Raw genomic sequence first — 14,823 nt, 5'->3', positions numbered from 1 at the left:
ATCTTCCTACCTGAATGACTGCAGAAAGCCCTGTGAAATGGATGCAAGTTGGGAAATTAGGCACAGAAAACTTGCTTTTTCTGCTGGGAGCAGGGGCCAGTAACGGCCCTTAAATAGAACTGACAATCACTGAACCTAGGTAGCCATGGGTTTAGCTGTCCTTCTTCCCTCTTTCTTCCCAAAAAGCTTTTAGAGGTTTTGCAATGACATCTCCCAGCCCCCAATGGACCATGGAAGCTCTTGATTTGTCCAGAAATCTCACGGTGTGCTTCCTTACCGTCTGACAGTACCGAGAGCCTTCTTTGGCTGCTCTGACCTCACAGGAATTCTGTCCACAAATCACTTTCCTAACATATTTTAATCCCTCACATTAACTGAAGTTCAAATGAGCTACCAGGCATTCAAGTGATCTCAGCTGGCAGAAGAAGATCCCATGATTATTTTCTGTTTAGCTTGAGTTAATAAGGTAACAGGGCAGAAAGAGAGGGAAGTGGAGAGACAGAGAGAGGATCCTGTAATGTAACTCAGGGGCTTCCTCCCTTCAAGCATTTTCCCTCCAGGAGTGTGTGATCATTACAAAACCATGAAACAATACAATGGGTTTGAACTCTTAGCCCAGAGAGAAATGAAAAGACATATAGGAACTGTACTGGAACTTCCTACTTCCCTTCTAATGCAACATTTATTTATAATTATTGTACCTGTTGTAATGCAGTCAAACTCAGATTTTGAAAATTTCTTTCCAGCAGATTTATTTGGAACTATCCTGTCAGAAAAATGAAAATTGTATTTCTATTTCTGATTACATGAAAATTAATCAGTTTAGGGCACCTGATCAGTGGTGTCTTTACTTCAGGGCAAAAGAAGTTAGCTTTTTTCTTTTTGACAGGGGGTTTGTCCTTCTGAACATAAATATGCAGCCATGTCTTTTTTTTCAACAAAATACTTTCACTCGTACCAGTATGAGAAACTCTATTTTAACGGTAATGACAGTGGTTTGACCTAAAATAGATTGATTAGCTACCATGGAGACAAAGGTCATTTCTACTTCTTGATAGGTTAGACTGATTTTAACTTCCTACAAACTTTTCCTTAAAAAAGGAAAAGGAAAGACACACACATTTAACTGGTGAGCAGGTCACTTATGTTTTTGTTAGGCTTTTCATTTCCCAAAATGTCCTTATAATATTCTAACAAATGTCCCCGTTAATGTTCATGTACCAATTCACTTTAAAACACAGCTTCAGAACTTGTTAATCTGATCCCCATACAAACCAGCAGTTTTGGGGAGATTAAAGACTTCATATAATTAATGTAATTAATTGGATGCTATCAGTGGTTTCAGCATAAAAAAAAAAAAGTCTAATAGAAAATATGATTCTTCCTTTTGCATAAACATACCTGCATGGAAGCAAACTGTCTCACAGGCTTTTATACTGTTTACACGTTTAGCAGCAGCAAGTGGTTTTTAGAGTTTCCAGTTTCTTTTCTTATTTTTGGTTGGTTGGTTTTGGTTTTAGTAGTAGTCCACTGGATTATAACTACTACTTGCATCCGACAACTTTGGGTATGAGTTTCTTTTACTGTGAAGACAGCAGTATACTTCATAACTGTATTTCTGAGCAAGATATCAATTAGCTCAATTTTGTACCATTCATCTCTCTAAAATAAGTTAAGAAAAAGGTTTGTTCGTTAAAATATTTAATGACTTATCAAGAAGCTATTGATGTCATTGTCCCTGGAAATCATCTCAGTTCTGACTCTAAGGACATTCCTTATAGAGAGAGTATAATTTAAAATCAGGTGAATTATGCCTACAAAATGCTACAAAGCATTTATTGAGTTGCTTTCGTTATTTCAACATGCCACATGAGGTGTAAGATGTAGCTGTGGTAAAGCAGATGTATGGACTGTTTCCCACACATATATTAGTAAAGTATATTTCTTTAAAGCAAAGACATTGTGCCACAGATTTAAGCTGATATTGTTGGAAGGAAAAAGGGTGTGTATATGTGTATTTCAGGCACGACTACCTAAATACTGTGATGTTTTGCCCTGCCATAACAGGTGACAACTTTAACTCAAGAAGTCTCACAATTAAGTAAGGATATGAAGAACGTGATGCACCTTCTAGAGAACCTGCTCACATCCCAGAAGCCTCCAGGGTTCTGTGCCATGCACAGCATATCTCGAAGTCCTACCCTGGAAAGTCTGCAGTCTCGGACATCTTGGACTACACGTCAACCTTGCACGCACAGGCAAGCTGGGAACTTTACTTGCACCAAAGCACAACTTTGCCGTGGCAACACATTCTGTGACATTTGGAATACAGACTCTGTCAGCAGCAGTCCCCAAAGAACTGAACCCAACCTGCAAAATTCTATGGACGGTGAATTCTGTTACACACCGGGCCTTCACAATTCCCCCTCCCAGTATCAGGTAATTCAGAAAGACAATTTGCAAATTTTAAGATGCACCTCTCCCCATTCAGACACTACCTTGACCCCTCTTCAGTCTATTTCAGCAACTCTTTCTTCTTCAGTATGCTCGTCATCAGAGACATCGTTACACCTCGTGCTCCCCAGCAGATCTGAGGAAGGTAGCTTTAGCCAAGGAGCAATCAGCTCACTAAGCCTTGAGAACCTGCCAGGATCATGGGACCTGGAAGGAACAGCCGGACTAGTTTCTGCACAGACCCCAGATTTCCCGATAGACATTGTAACAAGCACAAAGGATGTTAAAGATAAAGATTACCAAGCCATAGACGTATAATGAGAAACAGTGAAGTGATACTCGAAGCAGGTTCCACAGCTGCCAGTTTTAAATTTAGAGAGTACTGCATGACTGCTTTATTTGACCTTTTCTCTAGCAATCACGGAGACTTACAAACATGAAAATTCAGATTTATAGAAAGTACGAAAGGTATTGCTGGTTCATGCTATAGGGAAAAAAAAAAAAAATCTAGATTCTAGAAGCATGTTGAAAAGCATTTTGTATACAGATATAAGTTTGGCAGACTTTTGTGACAGTCCAAAGACCCTGAGGGTCAGAGCAGCTGGAAGTCTAGGACAAAAGAACTGTCATGGGTGGCTTTTGTTCATCAAAGCAAAGGTTTCCCCTGAGTGTCTGACTGTTGTTCCCAAACAATATCTATGGCACTGTTTGCTTCAGGTAACCATGGGTCCTGCTGGTCTGTTTGTCAGTTCTGTGAAGGCAAAGGGACAATTATCGCTGCATGTCATCTAGACAATCAACCAAATAGAGCTGGTAGAGAGTGGTTAGTTGTTGCACGTTGTTTGTCATGTAAATGAAACCTTCTAATTTATCTAAAAATACTATTTTTATATACTTGGTATGAAACGTACTTAATTATTTAAAATATTTATAAGAAGAATAAGAGTTTGTTTTCATTTTGGTAAAAGCTTGCAGTTTTAACAAGAAACGCACTACCATCATGTACTAGATCAAATACTATTTATTGTTAAGATATTATGTAGTTTACAAATGGATACCATTTTATGTGCATGCAATTTGCAATGAATGTATTCATGCTGGTGGAATACAAATAAATTAAGGTATTATTTTATTTAAAAAAAATAAAACAAGTGGAATGTTTTATCCTATACCAAGTCAGCTATCACTGCTTAAAAAGTGAATTGTTATACCGATAACATTAAGTACCCCTGGTTTGAGTCTTAGTATTACACCTTTACTGATAAGACCAAGTCAACATTTTACTACGCATTCCAGTTTTAAGATTTTATATCTGAACGAGAAAATTAAGAGGGATGAAAGCCACTGAGCAAACTGAGGAATATTAAATGACAAAATTACAATGTTTTAGTAATAATCAAATAATTTTAAAATAGTTATTTATTTGATGATTTTTACTTACATATGTAAAAACTAGTTTTGACCTTCAGACAAAAAAAAAAAAAAAAAAAAGACTAGAGGCTTGAAAAATTGTTTGACCCAGAACATGATTTAGTGCCCAAAGGAAATCTGAAGGTTTTTTTCAATATTTAATATATTAGAAACTTACATCACTGCAGTGCAAACAGAGCTACTGCTTTGCATTGGAATTTTGATTTGTATATTTAAAGATGCACAGTATGCATCATATCTGCATGTTCTTTAGCATGTTTTCTAAAAAAAACATGTTTACAACCCAAAATGAATGTTCTAAAATGGAGAAGTAAATTAAGTTACATTTAATAATTAAAGCAAACTGGCAATTATAAAATTAAAAATTTGATCAAATTATCAAATTAAAACAGATTTTTGTTTAACGAGAATTTTTTTCTGAAAACTTGAAAGACTAAATTCATTGTTAACATTTGGATGTGTGCAGGAACACAAATCCTAGTTATAGTCTGTGCCCAGCTTACACCCTTTCACATCCTTTTTCCCACTGGTACAAATTAAGGATAAAACGTCAACTCTCATTTCAAGCTGCCTGAATTTTGTCAGTGAGTCTGCACTTCAGCGTGGGTGTTTATATACAGGGTTTCCTACTTCCCTTCTATTCCAGCTTTTTCTTAGTTTAAGGTTAAACAGAGAAGCACTGATTAAATAGGGCATAGTTCAGAAAGTAAAAAAAAAAAAAAAAAAAAAAAATTGTTAATAAATACTACCAAATACAGGTCTATGGTGTTTCTGCAAATAATCCTGGCTCATCTTTAGCAATCTGCCATTGTCCACCCTGCCATAGGGCAGGAGAATGGGGCAGGGGGAGGCTGCCTGCCTCCCACACCTGGGGCAGGCACCCACTATTTGTCTACCATGCTTAGTTCCCAATTCCACTTAATAATTTCCATTACATATATAAATTGGGAGCAGTGTTTGCTTTCTCATTTTATAAGCAATACATAAGCCATTATGTATATGCTTTAAAGTTTTGGTATCGTGGTTTAGGTTTTTTTTCCGGTATAAGCATAGTGTTGTGAAATTAAAACTAGATGCTTTGTTCTGGAGGTTTTGTGTCAGTTTTATACAAAAGCGTAAAAAGGTCAGTGGAAACAAAAAGCCACTCTGCTTAAATAGTCATAGCTTTACTGCTGTACATCTAATTCTCAAATTAAAAAATGCATGTGTGGTAATTGAGAAGTAGCACCAGAATATCTGTCCTAAGTAGTTCCTTGTTTCTGCAAGCATCAAATATATCCTACAGAAAGCTGGCAAACACTATGGCATTTGTATTGGCTATAGTTTCAAATGGGACACATAGCCATCACCTTGATTGCAGAGAGTCTGCAAGATGGGCATCACACAGGTGAGCATGCTGCCTTCCAGGGAAAAGCTCAGTGAACTTAGGACAGGACAAGAGTTAATCCCAGGCCAAAACCAAGTAAGCAAAAAGAAAGGTCAGCAAAATAGAAATCTGAATTTGAAGGGTAGTTCTATTTTAAATTTCCTGACACCATTATATTATGAAAGCCCTAGGAAAAGAAACCCCCAAGCAGGTTTGTTGGAAAATATCTGACAACCAATGCAACAAATTTCAGTTTTGAAGGTAAAATGACAATTCTTAGGACAAATGGGAAGGCACATACATTTGGAATAGAACAGTAATTTCTAGACAAGATTGCAATGAGCAGAATATTTCTACATCCAGTGAGGCCATGGAGGACTTCTGGGTTTAAAGTAACAATCACTGTAATATTCAAGTGTTACCTTCAAAAGGTGTTCATTACAAACATTACTACAAGCATCCCACACCCTAACATCCAACAGCCCAGCCCAGACAATTTACTGTATTCCTTTTTGCACTAAGCTTTACAAAAATAAAAATAGAATTAATTTCAACAATTTTGTTGTTATTCCCATTTAATTCTGTATCACTTCCTAAATTTGACACATTTTCTTCCATCACTGTTATTTTTTTCTTCCGTACAGTAATTGTAATCTCTATTTATTTATTTTCCCTCACTCATTCTCTTTTGTATCTCCACACAGCTTAACACAAGTTCTGCAAATACTGGTTTTTTTTGGTTTTTTTTACAATTCATACCCAGCTTTTGTGAAAAGCTTTCTTAGATCTGTCAGTTGGTTATCTACCACAGATAATTTACACTCTAATTAACTATCTTCTAACTGCACATGAGATTTCAAAACATTTTATTTTATGAGGTAATTTTGTAACGCACTGTGACAACAGACTCACCTGGTAGCTTGTGAAAAAAACACGTGTTTCACAAATCAAGATTTGGGATAAAGCAAACTGTTCTCGGCCTTTCCTCCATCTTCTTTCCTTAAGCTAAAAACACTTGTTTCCCACACCCCGCTCAGGGGGACACATTGCAGATATTCTGTGCTGCTGGGCTTACCACAGAAAGTGCACAGCCATATTCCCATTATTTAGAAAAACGCTTCTAACAACTTACCTCAGCATTAAAAGAGTGTGGCTATAGCTGGGAATTTAGGGAGCAATGGAGTGAGCAATAAGAAAAGGGAAAAGGCTGGTACCTGGTTTCCTGGCTCCATCCCCTGGCTCTGAAGCGGAGTTCGCACAGCAGTCATCAGTTCCATCAGCCTACATGGTGCCGAGTCTTCGCTTCACTCAGAAAATCACATCACCTACCTTAACAAACCTGATCTCCTTCTGTGACAAGGTGACCACCTATGGAATAAGGGAAATGCTGTGGATGTTGTCTACCTGGACTTTAGTAAAGCCTTTGACAGTCTCCTGCAGCATTCTCCTGGAGAAACTGCCTACTCATGGCTTGGACAGGCGTACTCTACATGCTGGGTGAAAGCTGGCTGGGTGGCCCAGCCCAAGGAGTGGTGCTGAATGGAGTTACATCCAGCTGGTGGCCAGTCACAAGTGGTGTTCCCCAGGGCCCATTATCAGGCCCAGTCCTGTTTAATAGCTTTATCAACCATTTGGACAAGGGGACTGAGTGCACCCTCAGTCACCTTGCGGATGGCACCGAGTTGGGTGGGAGTGTTGATCTGCTGGAGCACAGGAAGGCTCTGCAGGGGGATCTGGGCAGCCTGGACCGATGGGCCAGGGCCAGCTGTATGAGGTTCAACACGGCTCAGTGCCGGGTCCTGCACTCGGGTCACACCAACCCCACGCGGCGCTACAGGCTGGGGAAGGGGGCTGGGAAGTGCCTGGTGGAAAAGGACCTGGGGGTGCTGGTCAGCAGCTCGCTGAACACGAGCCAGCAGTGTGCCCAGGTGGCCAAGAAGGCCAGCAGCAGCCTGGCTGGGATCTGAAGCAGTGTGGCCAGCAGGACGAGGGCAGTGATCGTCCCCCTGCACTCGGCACGGGTGAGGCCGCACCTTGAATGCTGTGTGCAGGTTTGGGCCTGTCACGATATGAAAGACACTGAGGTGCTGGAGTGTGTCCAGAGAAGGGCAGTGAAGCTGGTGAAGGGTCTGGAGCACAGTTCTTATGAGGAGCAGCTGAGGGAACTGGGGTTGTTCAGCCTGGAGAGGAGAAGACTCGGGGGGGGGGGGGGCTTATTGCTCTCTACAACTACCTAAAAGGAGGTTGTAGTGAGGTTGGTGTATATCTCTTCTCCCAAGTTACAAGGGATAGGACAAGGGGAAATGGTCTCAAGTTGCACCAGGGGAAATTTAGATTGAACATTAGGAAAAACTTCTTCACTGAAAGGGTGGTCATCCAACAGCCCTTCAAGCATTGGAACAGTCTGGCCAGGGTGGTGGTGGTGGAATTACCATCCCTGGAGGTGTTTAAAATTAGGTATATGGTTTAGTGGTGGACTTGGCAGTGAACAGTGGGACTTGATGATCTTAAAGGTCATTTCCAACTGAAATGATTCTATGATGCTAGATGACAAGAAACCTAAGCCCGTCTCCCTCAGTATCTGCAAACCATCAAAACAGTTAAATCCTATTTTAAAAAAATTCATAGCTGCATGTTTGTTAGATGATGCCACACACAAGATTAGTCTTATACCTTCCAAAATGAGCATAAAAGCCATATAATCACTTTCAGACCAACCACTGACCTCCTCCGTACTTCATCAACTTCTTTTCCAGAGTCCCTGTATTTCTCCTACCATACACTGTCAGTGGTGACAACAGTGACAAGAAACAGCAGTTTACTGCTTCAAGTACACAGACAAATGCCAGAGATCGGATTCTTTCATTTAGAAAAACTGACTGATAAAAAGAGAATTTTATTTCATATATACCTTGATTCCACAAGTCTCCCAGACTTTGGAAACGTCTCAAATAAGCAAGTTAATGAAGTTTAAGGATTGAAAGACTCATTTCAGTCAGAACCCAGAACCACAAAAGTTGTGCAAGATGAGAAATGGTGCACTTTCAAGTTGTTTTAATATTTAAGATTAGTATGTAATCTCACATTTATGTCTTGATGGTGTGTTTTAAGTCTTGGAATTTATGTAGAAGAGACTAACACTTGAATTGATTCTCTTCTCTCTCCACAGTTTGTCAGGAACCTGTTAATTTTTGTCATGGTAAATCCAAAGGTCTTATACACAACCAAGAAGTGACCCAGTACAACAGAGGCAAGGCAGAAAAAGAATAGTGAAGATCTTTATCTTCAATGACACCAAGTTGTACAAATGATGTATTACGATGGTAAATGGCTAGTATTTCTCTAACCATAGGATAGCAACAAAATCAATCCACATGGAATAAATACTTTCACTAACTGGTTTAGGAGGTAGATTGAAAAGAAACACATTTCCTCAGTTTTCTGGTTTTCTTATTCTAGCTGTTGTATTATCAACCTCACATATTCCAAATACTCTGATAGAGTCCTTAAAAGTTACAGCTTCAGAGAACTATTTAAATTCATTCTTTATTTACTCGCCTTTGACTTATTACAGTTGATTTCCACCAAAATGTAAGAGTAAGAGCAATGCAAAATACTTACTTAACATCGTCATAAATCACAACTGTAGGAACTACCGCACTAAGGGCACTCAGGCCTCAATCACCAGCATCACAAAGAAAATGCTCAGAAAAGGCAAAACTAGAATTTGTGCAGATGAAGCCTAGGGTCTTACAAAATAATAGTGGAAGTGAAGTAAATCAAAAAGTGGCAGCAGATTTCTGAGGGAAACATGCAAAGATAAAGAAGAATTTTTTTTTAAATTCAAAATTCACAGGCCTTCACATTTAAGAGTCTACACATCCTAAGGATTTAGACAGCCAGCACAAAGTTCCAGTTGTGTAAGTCTATCTTATCTGCACTTAAATTTCATGTTTCATATGTAGTGGATAACGTTATATGTACGTATTCACCCTGTCCTGGCCTATACGGTAACTATTGTGATTCCTATTATTAGTATATTCTACCTCTGATTAATTTGTGCAGTTAAATGGGACTACTTCATTTTCTTGCCCCAATAAAACATAAGATAAATGCACAGTCACTGAAACCCATGTATTTGAAGATTTTTTTTTTTCCACAAGGCACCTTAAAGATTTTGCTTCTTGTTCTAAAAATCAAAGCTTCCATTCCAGAAGAAAAAAAAAAAAAGTGTTAACCACCTATGTACAATCAAATCCCATGCACTAGTTTCTTTTTGACTCTGCAGTCAGACACAGGACAAAAAGAGCAGCATTGTGACACAAACTGGAACCACAAGTCTCAACAGTCAGTATCTTTACAGACTAATTATGCCTTCTTAAAGGCCAACATTGTCAATCATTTACTTCCCGAATTTCCTTCCACAATACTGTAATTTAACACATGTATCTAGTGCTGCTGGATTTTCTTCCACCCCCTACACAGCACTGAGCCACAGAAATACAGATCACATTCTTAACTAGAAAAATTTCAATAATATTTCAGTAACAACACAAGTATCTGTTAAATGGTATTTTAAAGCCTGTAGCATGTCTAAAATGTATGGGTTTCCTCTGTTACACTTGCTTATAGGAAAAGAGGAAAACTATAACCACACAAATGAAAATATTTTTCTTCTCACTTAGTCTGAAATTGTTTTCAAAAAGCAAATGGCCAAGTCTGCTTTTGCACCTTTTGTTGCAATGAAATCTAATAGGTGTGGGTGGAAAAACAAACCCAAGACACACAGTCTCTGAATGCTGCGCTATATCATAATAGTGTTTAAAAATGTTTCTAGGTCAAGCTTGTCAAGCAGCTATTGTGGGTTTAAAAAAAAAAAAACCTGATCTTTCACTTACTTTTGCCTATAGAAAATCAGCAGTTTGCACTACGTCTTGTGCCACAACATCTCTGATGAATGCATATATATATATATATATACACACACAGTGTACTAATAGCTACCAGCACTTCTACCATATCTGAGATAAGGGAAATCTTTCTTATGCACCACCTCTCTAACAACAGGCAAAACATTTTTTGAAAAGAAAATTGCTGGCCTGTCTTTTGTAAAATATTAGACTTCAATATTCTTAATAATCTCTTTTAGGACTAATTTGTCTTAATAAACAGCAGCAAAATGATAAGCATAGAACATCCAAGGTGAGAAACTGCCTTTTTCTGATGTAAACCAGTATGTAAATGTATTTCAACTGTTGGTAAGAACAGAGCCTTCCAGCAACCAGCTGTTATGAAAAGCTTGTGTCTACATAGCTACTTACCGGCTAAAAAATAAAACAGCAGAATTGTAAAAACTCTCAGGGTCATTTGATAATATCCCCACTACAGCCATAGCTCACAGTCGCCCTTTGCTTCAATAAGAAAATTGTATTTGAAAATAAATGGCATCATACGGAGCTTAGTTTTGCAATTATTCACATTGTGGTAGAAACTGGAGTGCCTAAAAGAGTTTGGAAGTCTGTTGTATTATTGCTGTATAGTGGAATGACTGCAAAGTTCAGAGAGCTTTCAACCTGATGAAACAAGGAGTAGCACAAAAAAGGAGAAAAAGGAGCATGAAAAATTTATCCAAGGTCCTACAGTGGCTTGTAGGGGGGCAGGAGCAGAACACCTGGCTGCCTGGGTACGGACCCCTCTGCCCGGCCTGGTGGCACCAGGCAGGGGTGGCCTCCTCGCCAGCCCTGCTGCTGGGGAGCAGCACGCAGCGCACCGGTGAACAGAGCCCTGGGAGAGCTGAAATGGTTTCCAAGCACAAACACCGAAGGATCCCCAGCACTACGCTTTGTAAAAAACAAGATACCTACAAACAAGACATATGGGAGGGTTGTCTGTGGTGTGAGCTATACAGCACAGCAGTTTCTGTAACTGTGCTTAAGTTTCTGAGAGCAGGTACTTGAATTATGCCAGCCAGTTTGATAATTAATTGGCCTTTTCATGTGTGCAAGATGGGGGGAGAAAATGTAGCCTCTGAAGGACTTGCATAAGCTTTGTATTGCACCCACAACCCCAGGTTAGCAAGAGCAGCAAAGCAGCCCTTTTTCTTAACCTGCTATCAAACATAAAAATCACACCTGGACAATACCTGTGTATTTCGGTGCCTGTGAGGATACGCTTTGCCTCAGTCAGATGTTTTCAGAGGCAAGGAGGCAGGCAACGTGTCCCAGCAACACACGGTACCTCTGCTGACTCGGCACGTACAGCTGCCCAAGCCTCGCTGCCGCCAGAGCCAGCCTTCCAAGCACAGGCACTCAAGGCCCTGAGAGACATTTCGCACCCTGCACTTTCACTTCTACACCTTTTCCCCCAGTCATCGTGGAAACAGCAGTAGAGAGGTCCCAGGCTCTACCTTAAACCAGAAACAAACTGTAACATAGGAGACACTGTAATCAAAATTAAACAAACTGTGGGGAAAAAAAAAAAAAAGGAAAAAGTCTGTTGCCTCTCAGCGTAATTTTCATATGAGTTAATATACAGAGGCATACCGGGCATTCCTTGCCTGGGTAAGGAAAAAGTGGGCAGCTTTGGGAATGGGAACAGGTTCTCCCCAGGTCAGCACCAATGAGGTCCTTTACAGTTATTTACAACCAACTTTCACGTTACACTCTGAATAAATTCAATATTGTCAGCAAAAGTTTGATAACTCACTGTTTATTCTACTAGATGGTGCTAAATAGAGTAACATAGTCATGATTTCTACCGTGCAAATGATTGTTGTTAATACTGGAGCCTCTAAAAACACTGTCCTCTTTCTAGGAATAAGGAATCTAGATATTTTATTATATCTTTGATTTGAAGAAAAGCAAAGCCTCCTCGGTATTCAGACACTTGAGCAACCTAGGTTCCACTAACTTCAGACTATCATACACATATCCTTTCAGACTTTTATCTTCCATTTAATTTAAACTCTCTACATGCGGTCAGTTGGTCCAAGGTTACCTTCTGCAATGCCCCAGTTAAAAGTCTAAAATAGACCTGATACAGGACCTTCCTCTTGCTCTTTCAGAGACCATTTGGTGATTAAATCTGCCAGCTGTCATCTCTCCGGCATGTTTTTTGCCTACCACTGTTAGTGGCATTTGTTCTCCAAACTGTATTTAAGTGAAAGTTTCCTGCAAGGAAACAGTTCCCCATTGTCTCTCTCTACTAATAACAGCACTGAGCTTTCCAGCCATATCCAAGCCTGGCTTAGAGAGTTTATGACAAGTTCCCAATATTTCTAGGGTCCCTTGCCAGCCCTAAGCTGAGTTCTGCAGAGTACAAGAACATTTAATTTTTTTTCAGTCATAAATGTCAGTTGCAGAAAACAATCTTTTTTCCTTAACTACAGTTTTATTGTAGTTCTCCAGCCAGGCCGTGACTTTCATCCAACCTGAACTTTCCTGAGTGAACTCTTAATTCTTAATATTGATGTGAATCCATTTTCACCTTCTACTTTGCTGCTATTGTTTGGTTTAAACCAGAATATGGTGACTTAGAAATAACCTTTTTCCTCTCCGCAGGGACTGCTTTTCTGATCCTGAGCCTGTTTTATCTTGTGTAAATTCTGTCATGTGAGTAACATCAGCGTAAAATAAATGGCTTAAGTGCAAGATAAAAGGATTTCATTGTCCTATTCAGAACTTCAGCTAAATATTAAAGCTGCTGATCCACACAGTGTGTAAATATTTTTAAATTGCTGCCAAGCAAACACTAGCTTTATTATTCATTGTATGTGTGTTAAGTATCTGTTACAGACTTAATTTATGACACAGGTACAAGGTAGCCTGGAACAGTATGCTTTGCAAATAATGACTACGAAAAGGCCATGCATGTCTATTTGTTATTGTTCTTATTAATAAATAAACAAGCTCCCAGAACAGTGGAAAGCAGACAAAGTACCACATAATGATTCATTGCTGGCTGGGAAACATTTAAGAGGAAAAACCTGTAAGACAACAACCAAAGCCAGAGACTAACTGCAAGGGAGGGGAAAGCATCACCATCACCACCCCCCAGGAAAAGGATTGCAAGATCCTTCTAACTTTAAGGCTCAACAGCAATCTGTAGGCATTATCCTAAAGCTGGGATGGATACAAGAGCTCTCTATGATACAAGATGAACTTCAGGATTGAGTTTTTAGGATTGAATTCCTCTCTGGTTAGCATCAGTAACAAAAATCAAACAGACAAAAACTCCAGCATCCTTCTTTTCATATAACCTGCAGACAGGGAAACACAGGACCTGCCTTAAGTTGCGTAGTGATTTAGGATACATCAGAATGCAAGTATTCAGAAAAGTTTCTGCCTACCACGTCAGTTTTCTTGATCTTGATTCCTTGTTTTGTTTTTCTGCACAAGTTCTGCCATATAAATATCACCACGACAGTGTAAATGACCTAAATGTGAGACAGAATGATTTTATGGGCATCCACAATAATTGCACTCCTATGTTCACTTGAATTAAGCTATTGCTTAGTAGTGGTTACCACAAGGGAAAATTATTTCTGGCATTCAGCTTCCATTTCCTTTCAGGAAAATCCTATTTAGAACCTATTTTAAAGTTTTTTTTTCTTTCTTATTTGCATTTAGTATTTTCAAATATCTGTAAGGCATACTCACCCCTTGAACAGTCACTAAGTCTTTGTATTATATCTATATTAAAGTGTGTTTTACAAATCTTCAGAGGAACCATTTTCTCCTGTGAAAAGCCCAGCTTGCTTTAGTAACAATAACGGCCACAAAACAGTGCAAGAATGAGAGATGTGCAGTCCACTTGGAGCTCCTCAGGGGGAATCCATGGCTATTACAGACTACTGTCAAACTTAATTCTCATTCCACTTTGTTAGCTTATATTTTCCTGAAAGCAGTTTTGTGGGGTTTCTACCTTTTATCCTAAACCCTGGGTTATTCTGTTCCATACCTTTAGCATTTTTCTCCTTTATGTTAGTTGTTGCCCATCAGAAAAAAAAAAAAATTTGCTTGACTGTACATTCTCCAGCTCACCAAAGAGGGAACATCACTATCCATCAGCAGGCTTTATGGTTTTCATATTAAAGCTAACATAGCCTCTGCTTCAGATGAGAAAATTGATATCTTTCTTCTGCTTTCTACTTGTAATCATTTAGGGTGCAAGGCTGAGCTAACTTTGATATTAATGTGCCTCAAAAGCAGTCATATGCAACTTTCAAAACAACCAGAATTAACAACTAACCAATTAACATCCAATCTGGTGTGCTAAAAGTTGTACACTAATAACATAAAGACAGATACAACGATTTATTTTATGCACTCATAAAATGTGAAGTTCTGACAAACTCTCATGCTGCATACTTCATGCTGAGTATAGCTCACTGGGAATTTTCAGGCAAGACCAATTTCACTGCAAAATTTGGAATTATTGAACCTGAAATGCCTTCTAAAAATATTTACGTTGCCATTGATGTTTAACAAAATATAGACAGTTCCCAGATAATTAACTAATAGTCCTTGGGCTTTTGAAGTCTGCTTTTCCAGGCCAGCCCCTGCTGTACAGAA

At 39.1% G+C, this 14,823-nt stretch overlaps 1 protein-coding gene across 2 annotated transcripts in view; it reads left to right on the top strand.

Annotated features, from left to right (window-relative positions):
* Positions 1-5,993, top strand: part of KCNH8 (potassium voltage-gated channel subfamily H member 8) — a 200,870-nt gene extending 194,877 nt beyond the window's left edge. For both annotated transcript variants that reach the window (XM_080384929.1, XM_080384928.1), the window contains one exon: positions 2,068-5,993. In XM_080384929.1, the coding sequence (XP_080241055.1) occupies positions 2,068-2,772 (705 nt within the window). In that variant the 3' untranslated portion in view covers positions 2,773-5,993. The remainder of the gene's footprint in view (positions 1-2,067) is intronic.
* Positions 5,994-14,823: the final 8,830 nt, after the last annotated feature.

This window comes from Falco punctatus (assembly GCF_963210335.1).
Source record: "Falco punctatus genome assembly, chromosome: 4".
Taxonomy (NCBI): Eukaryota; Metazoa; Chordata; class Aves; order Falconiformes; family Falconidae; genus Falco; species Falco punctatus.
Note: the sequence above shows the minus strand (reverse complement) of the source record. Positions and strands in the feature narration are given on the sequence as shown.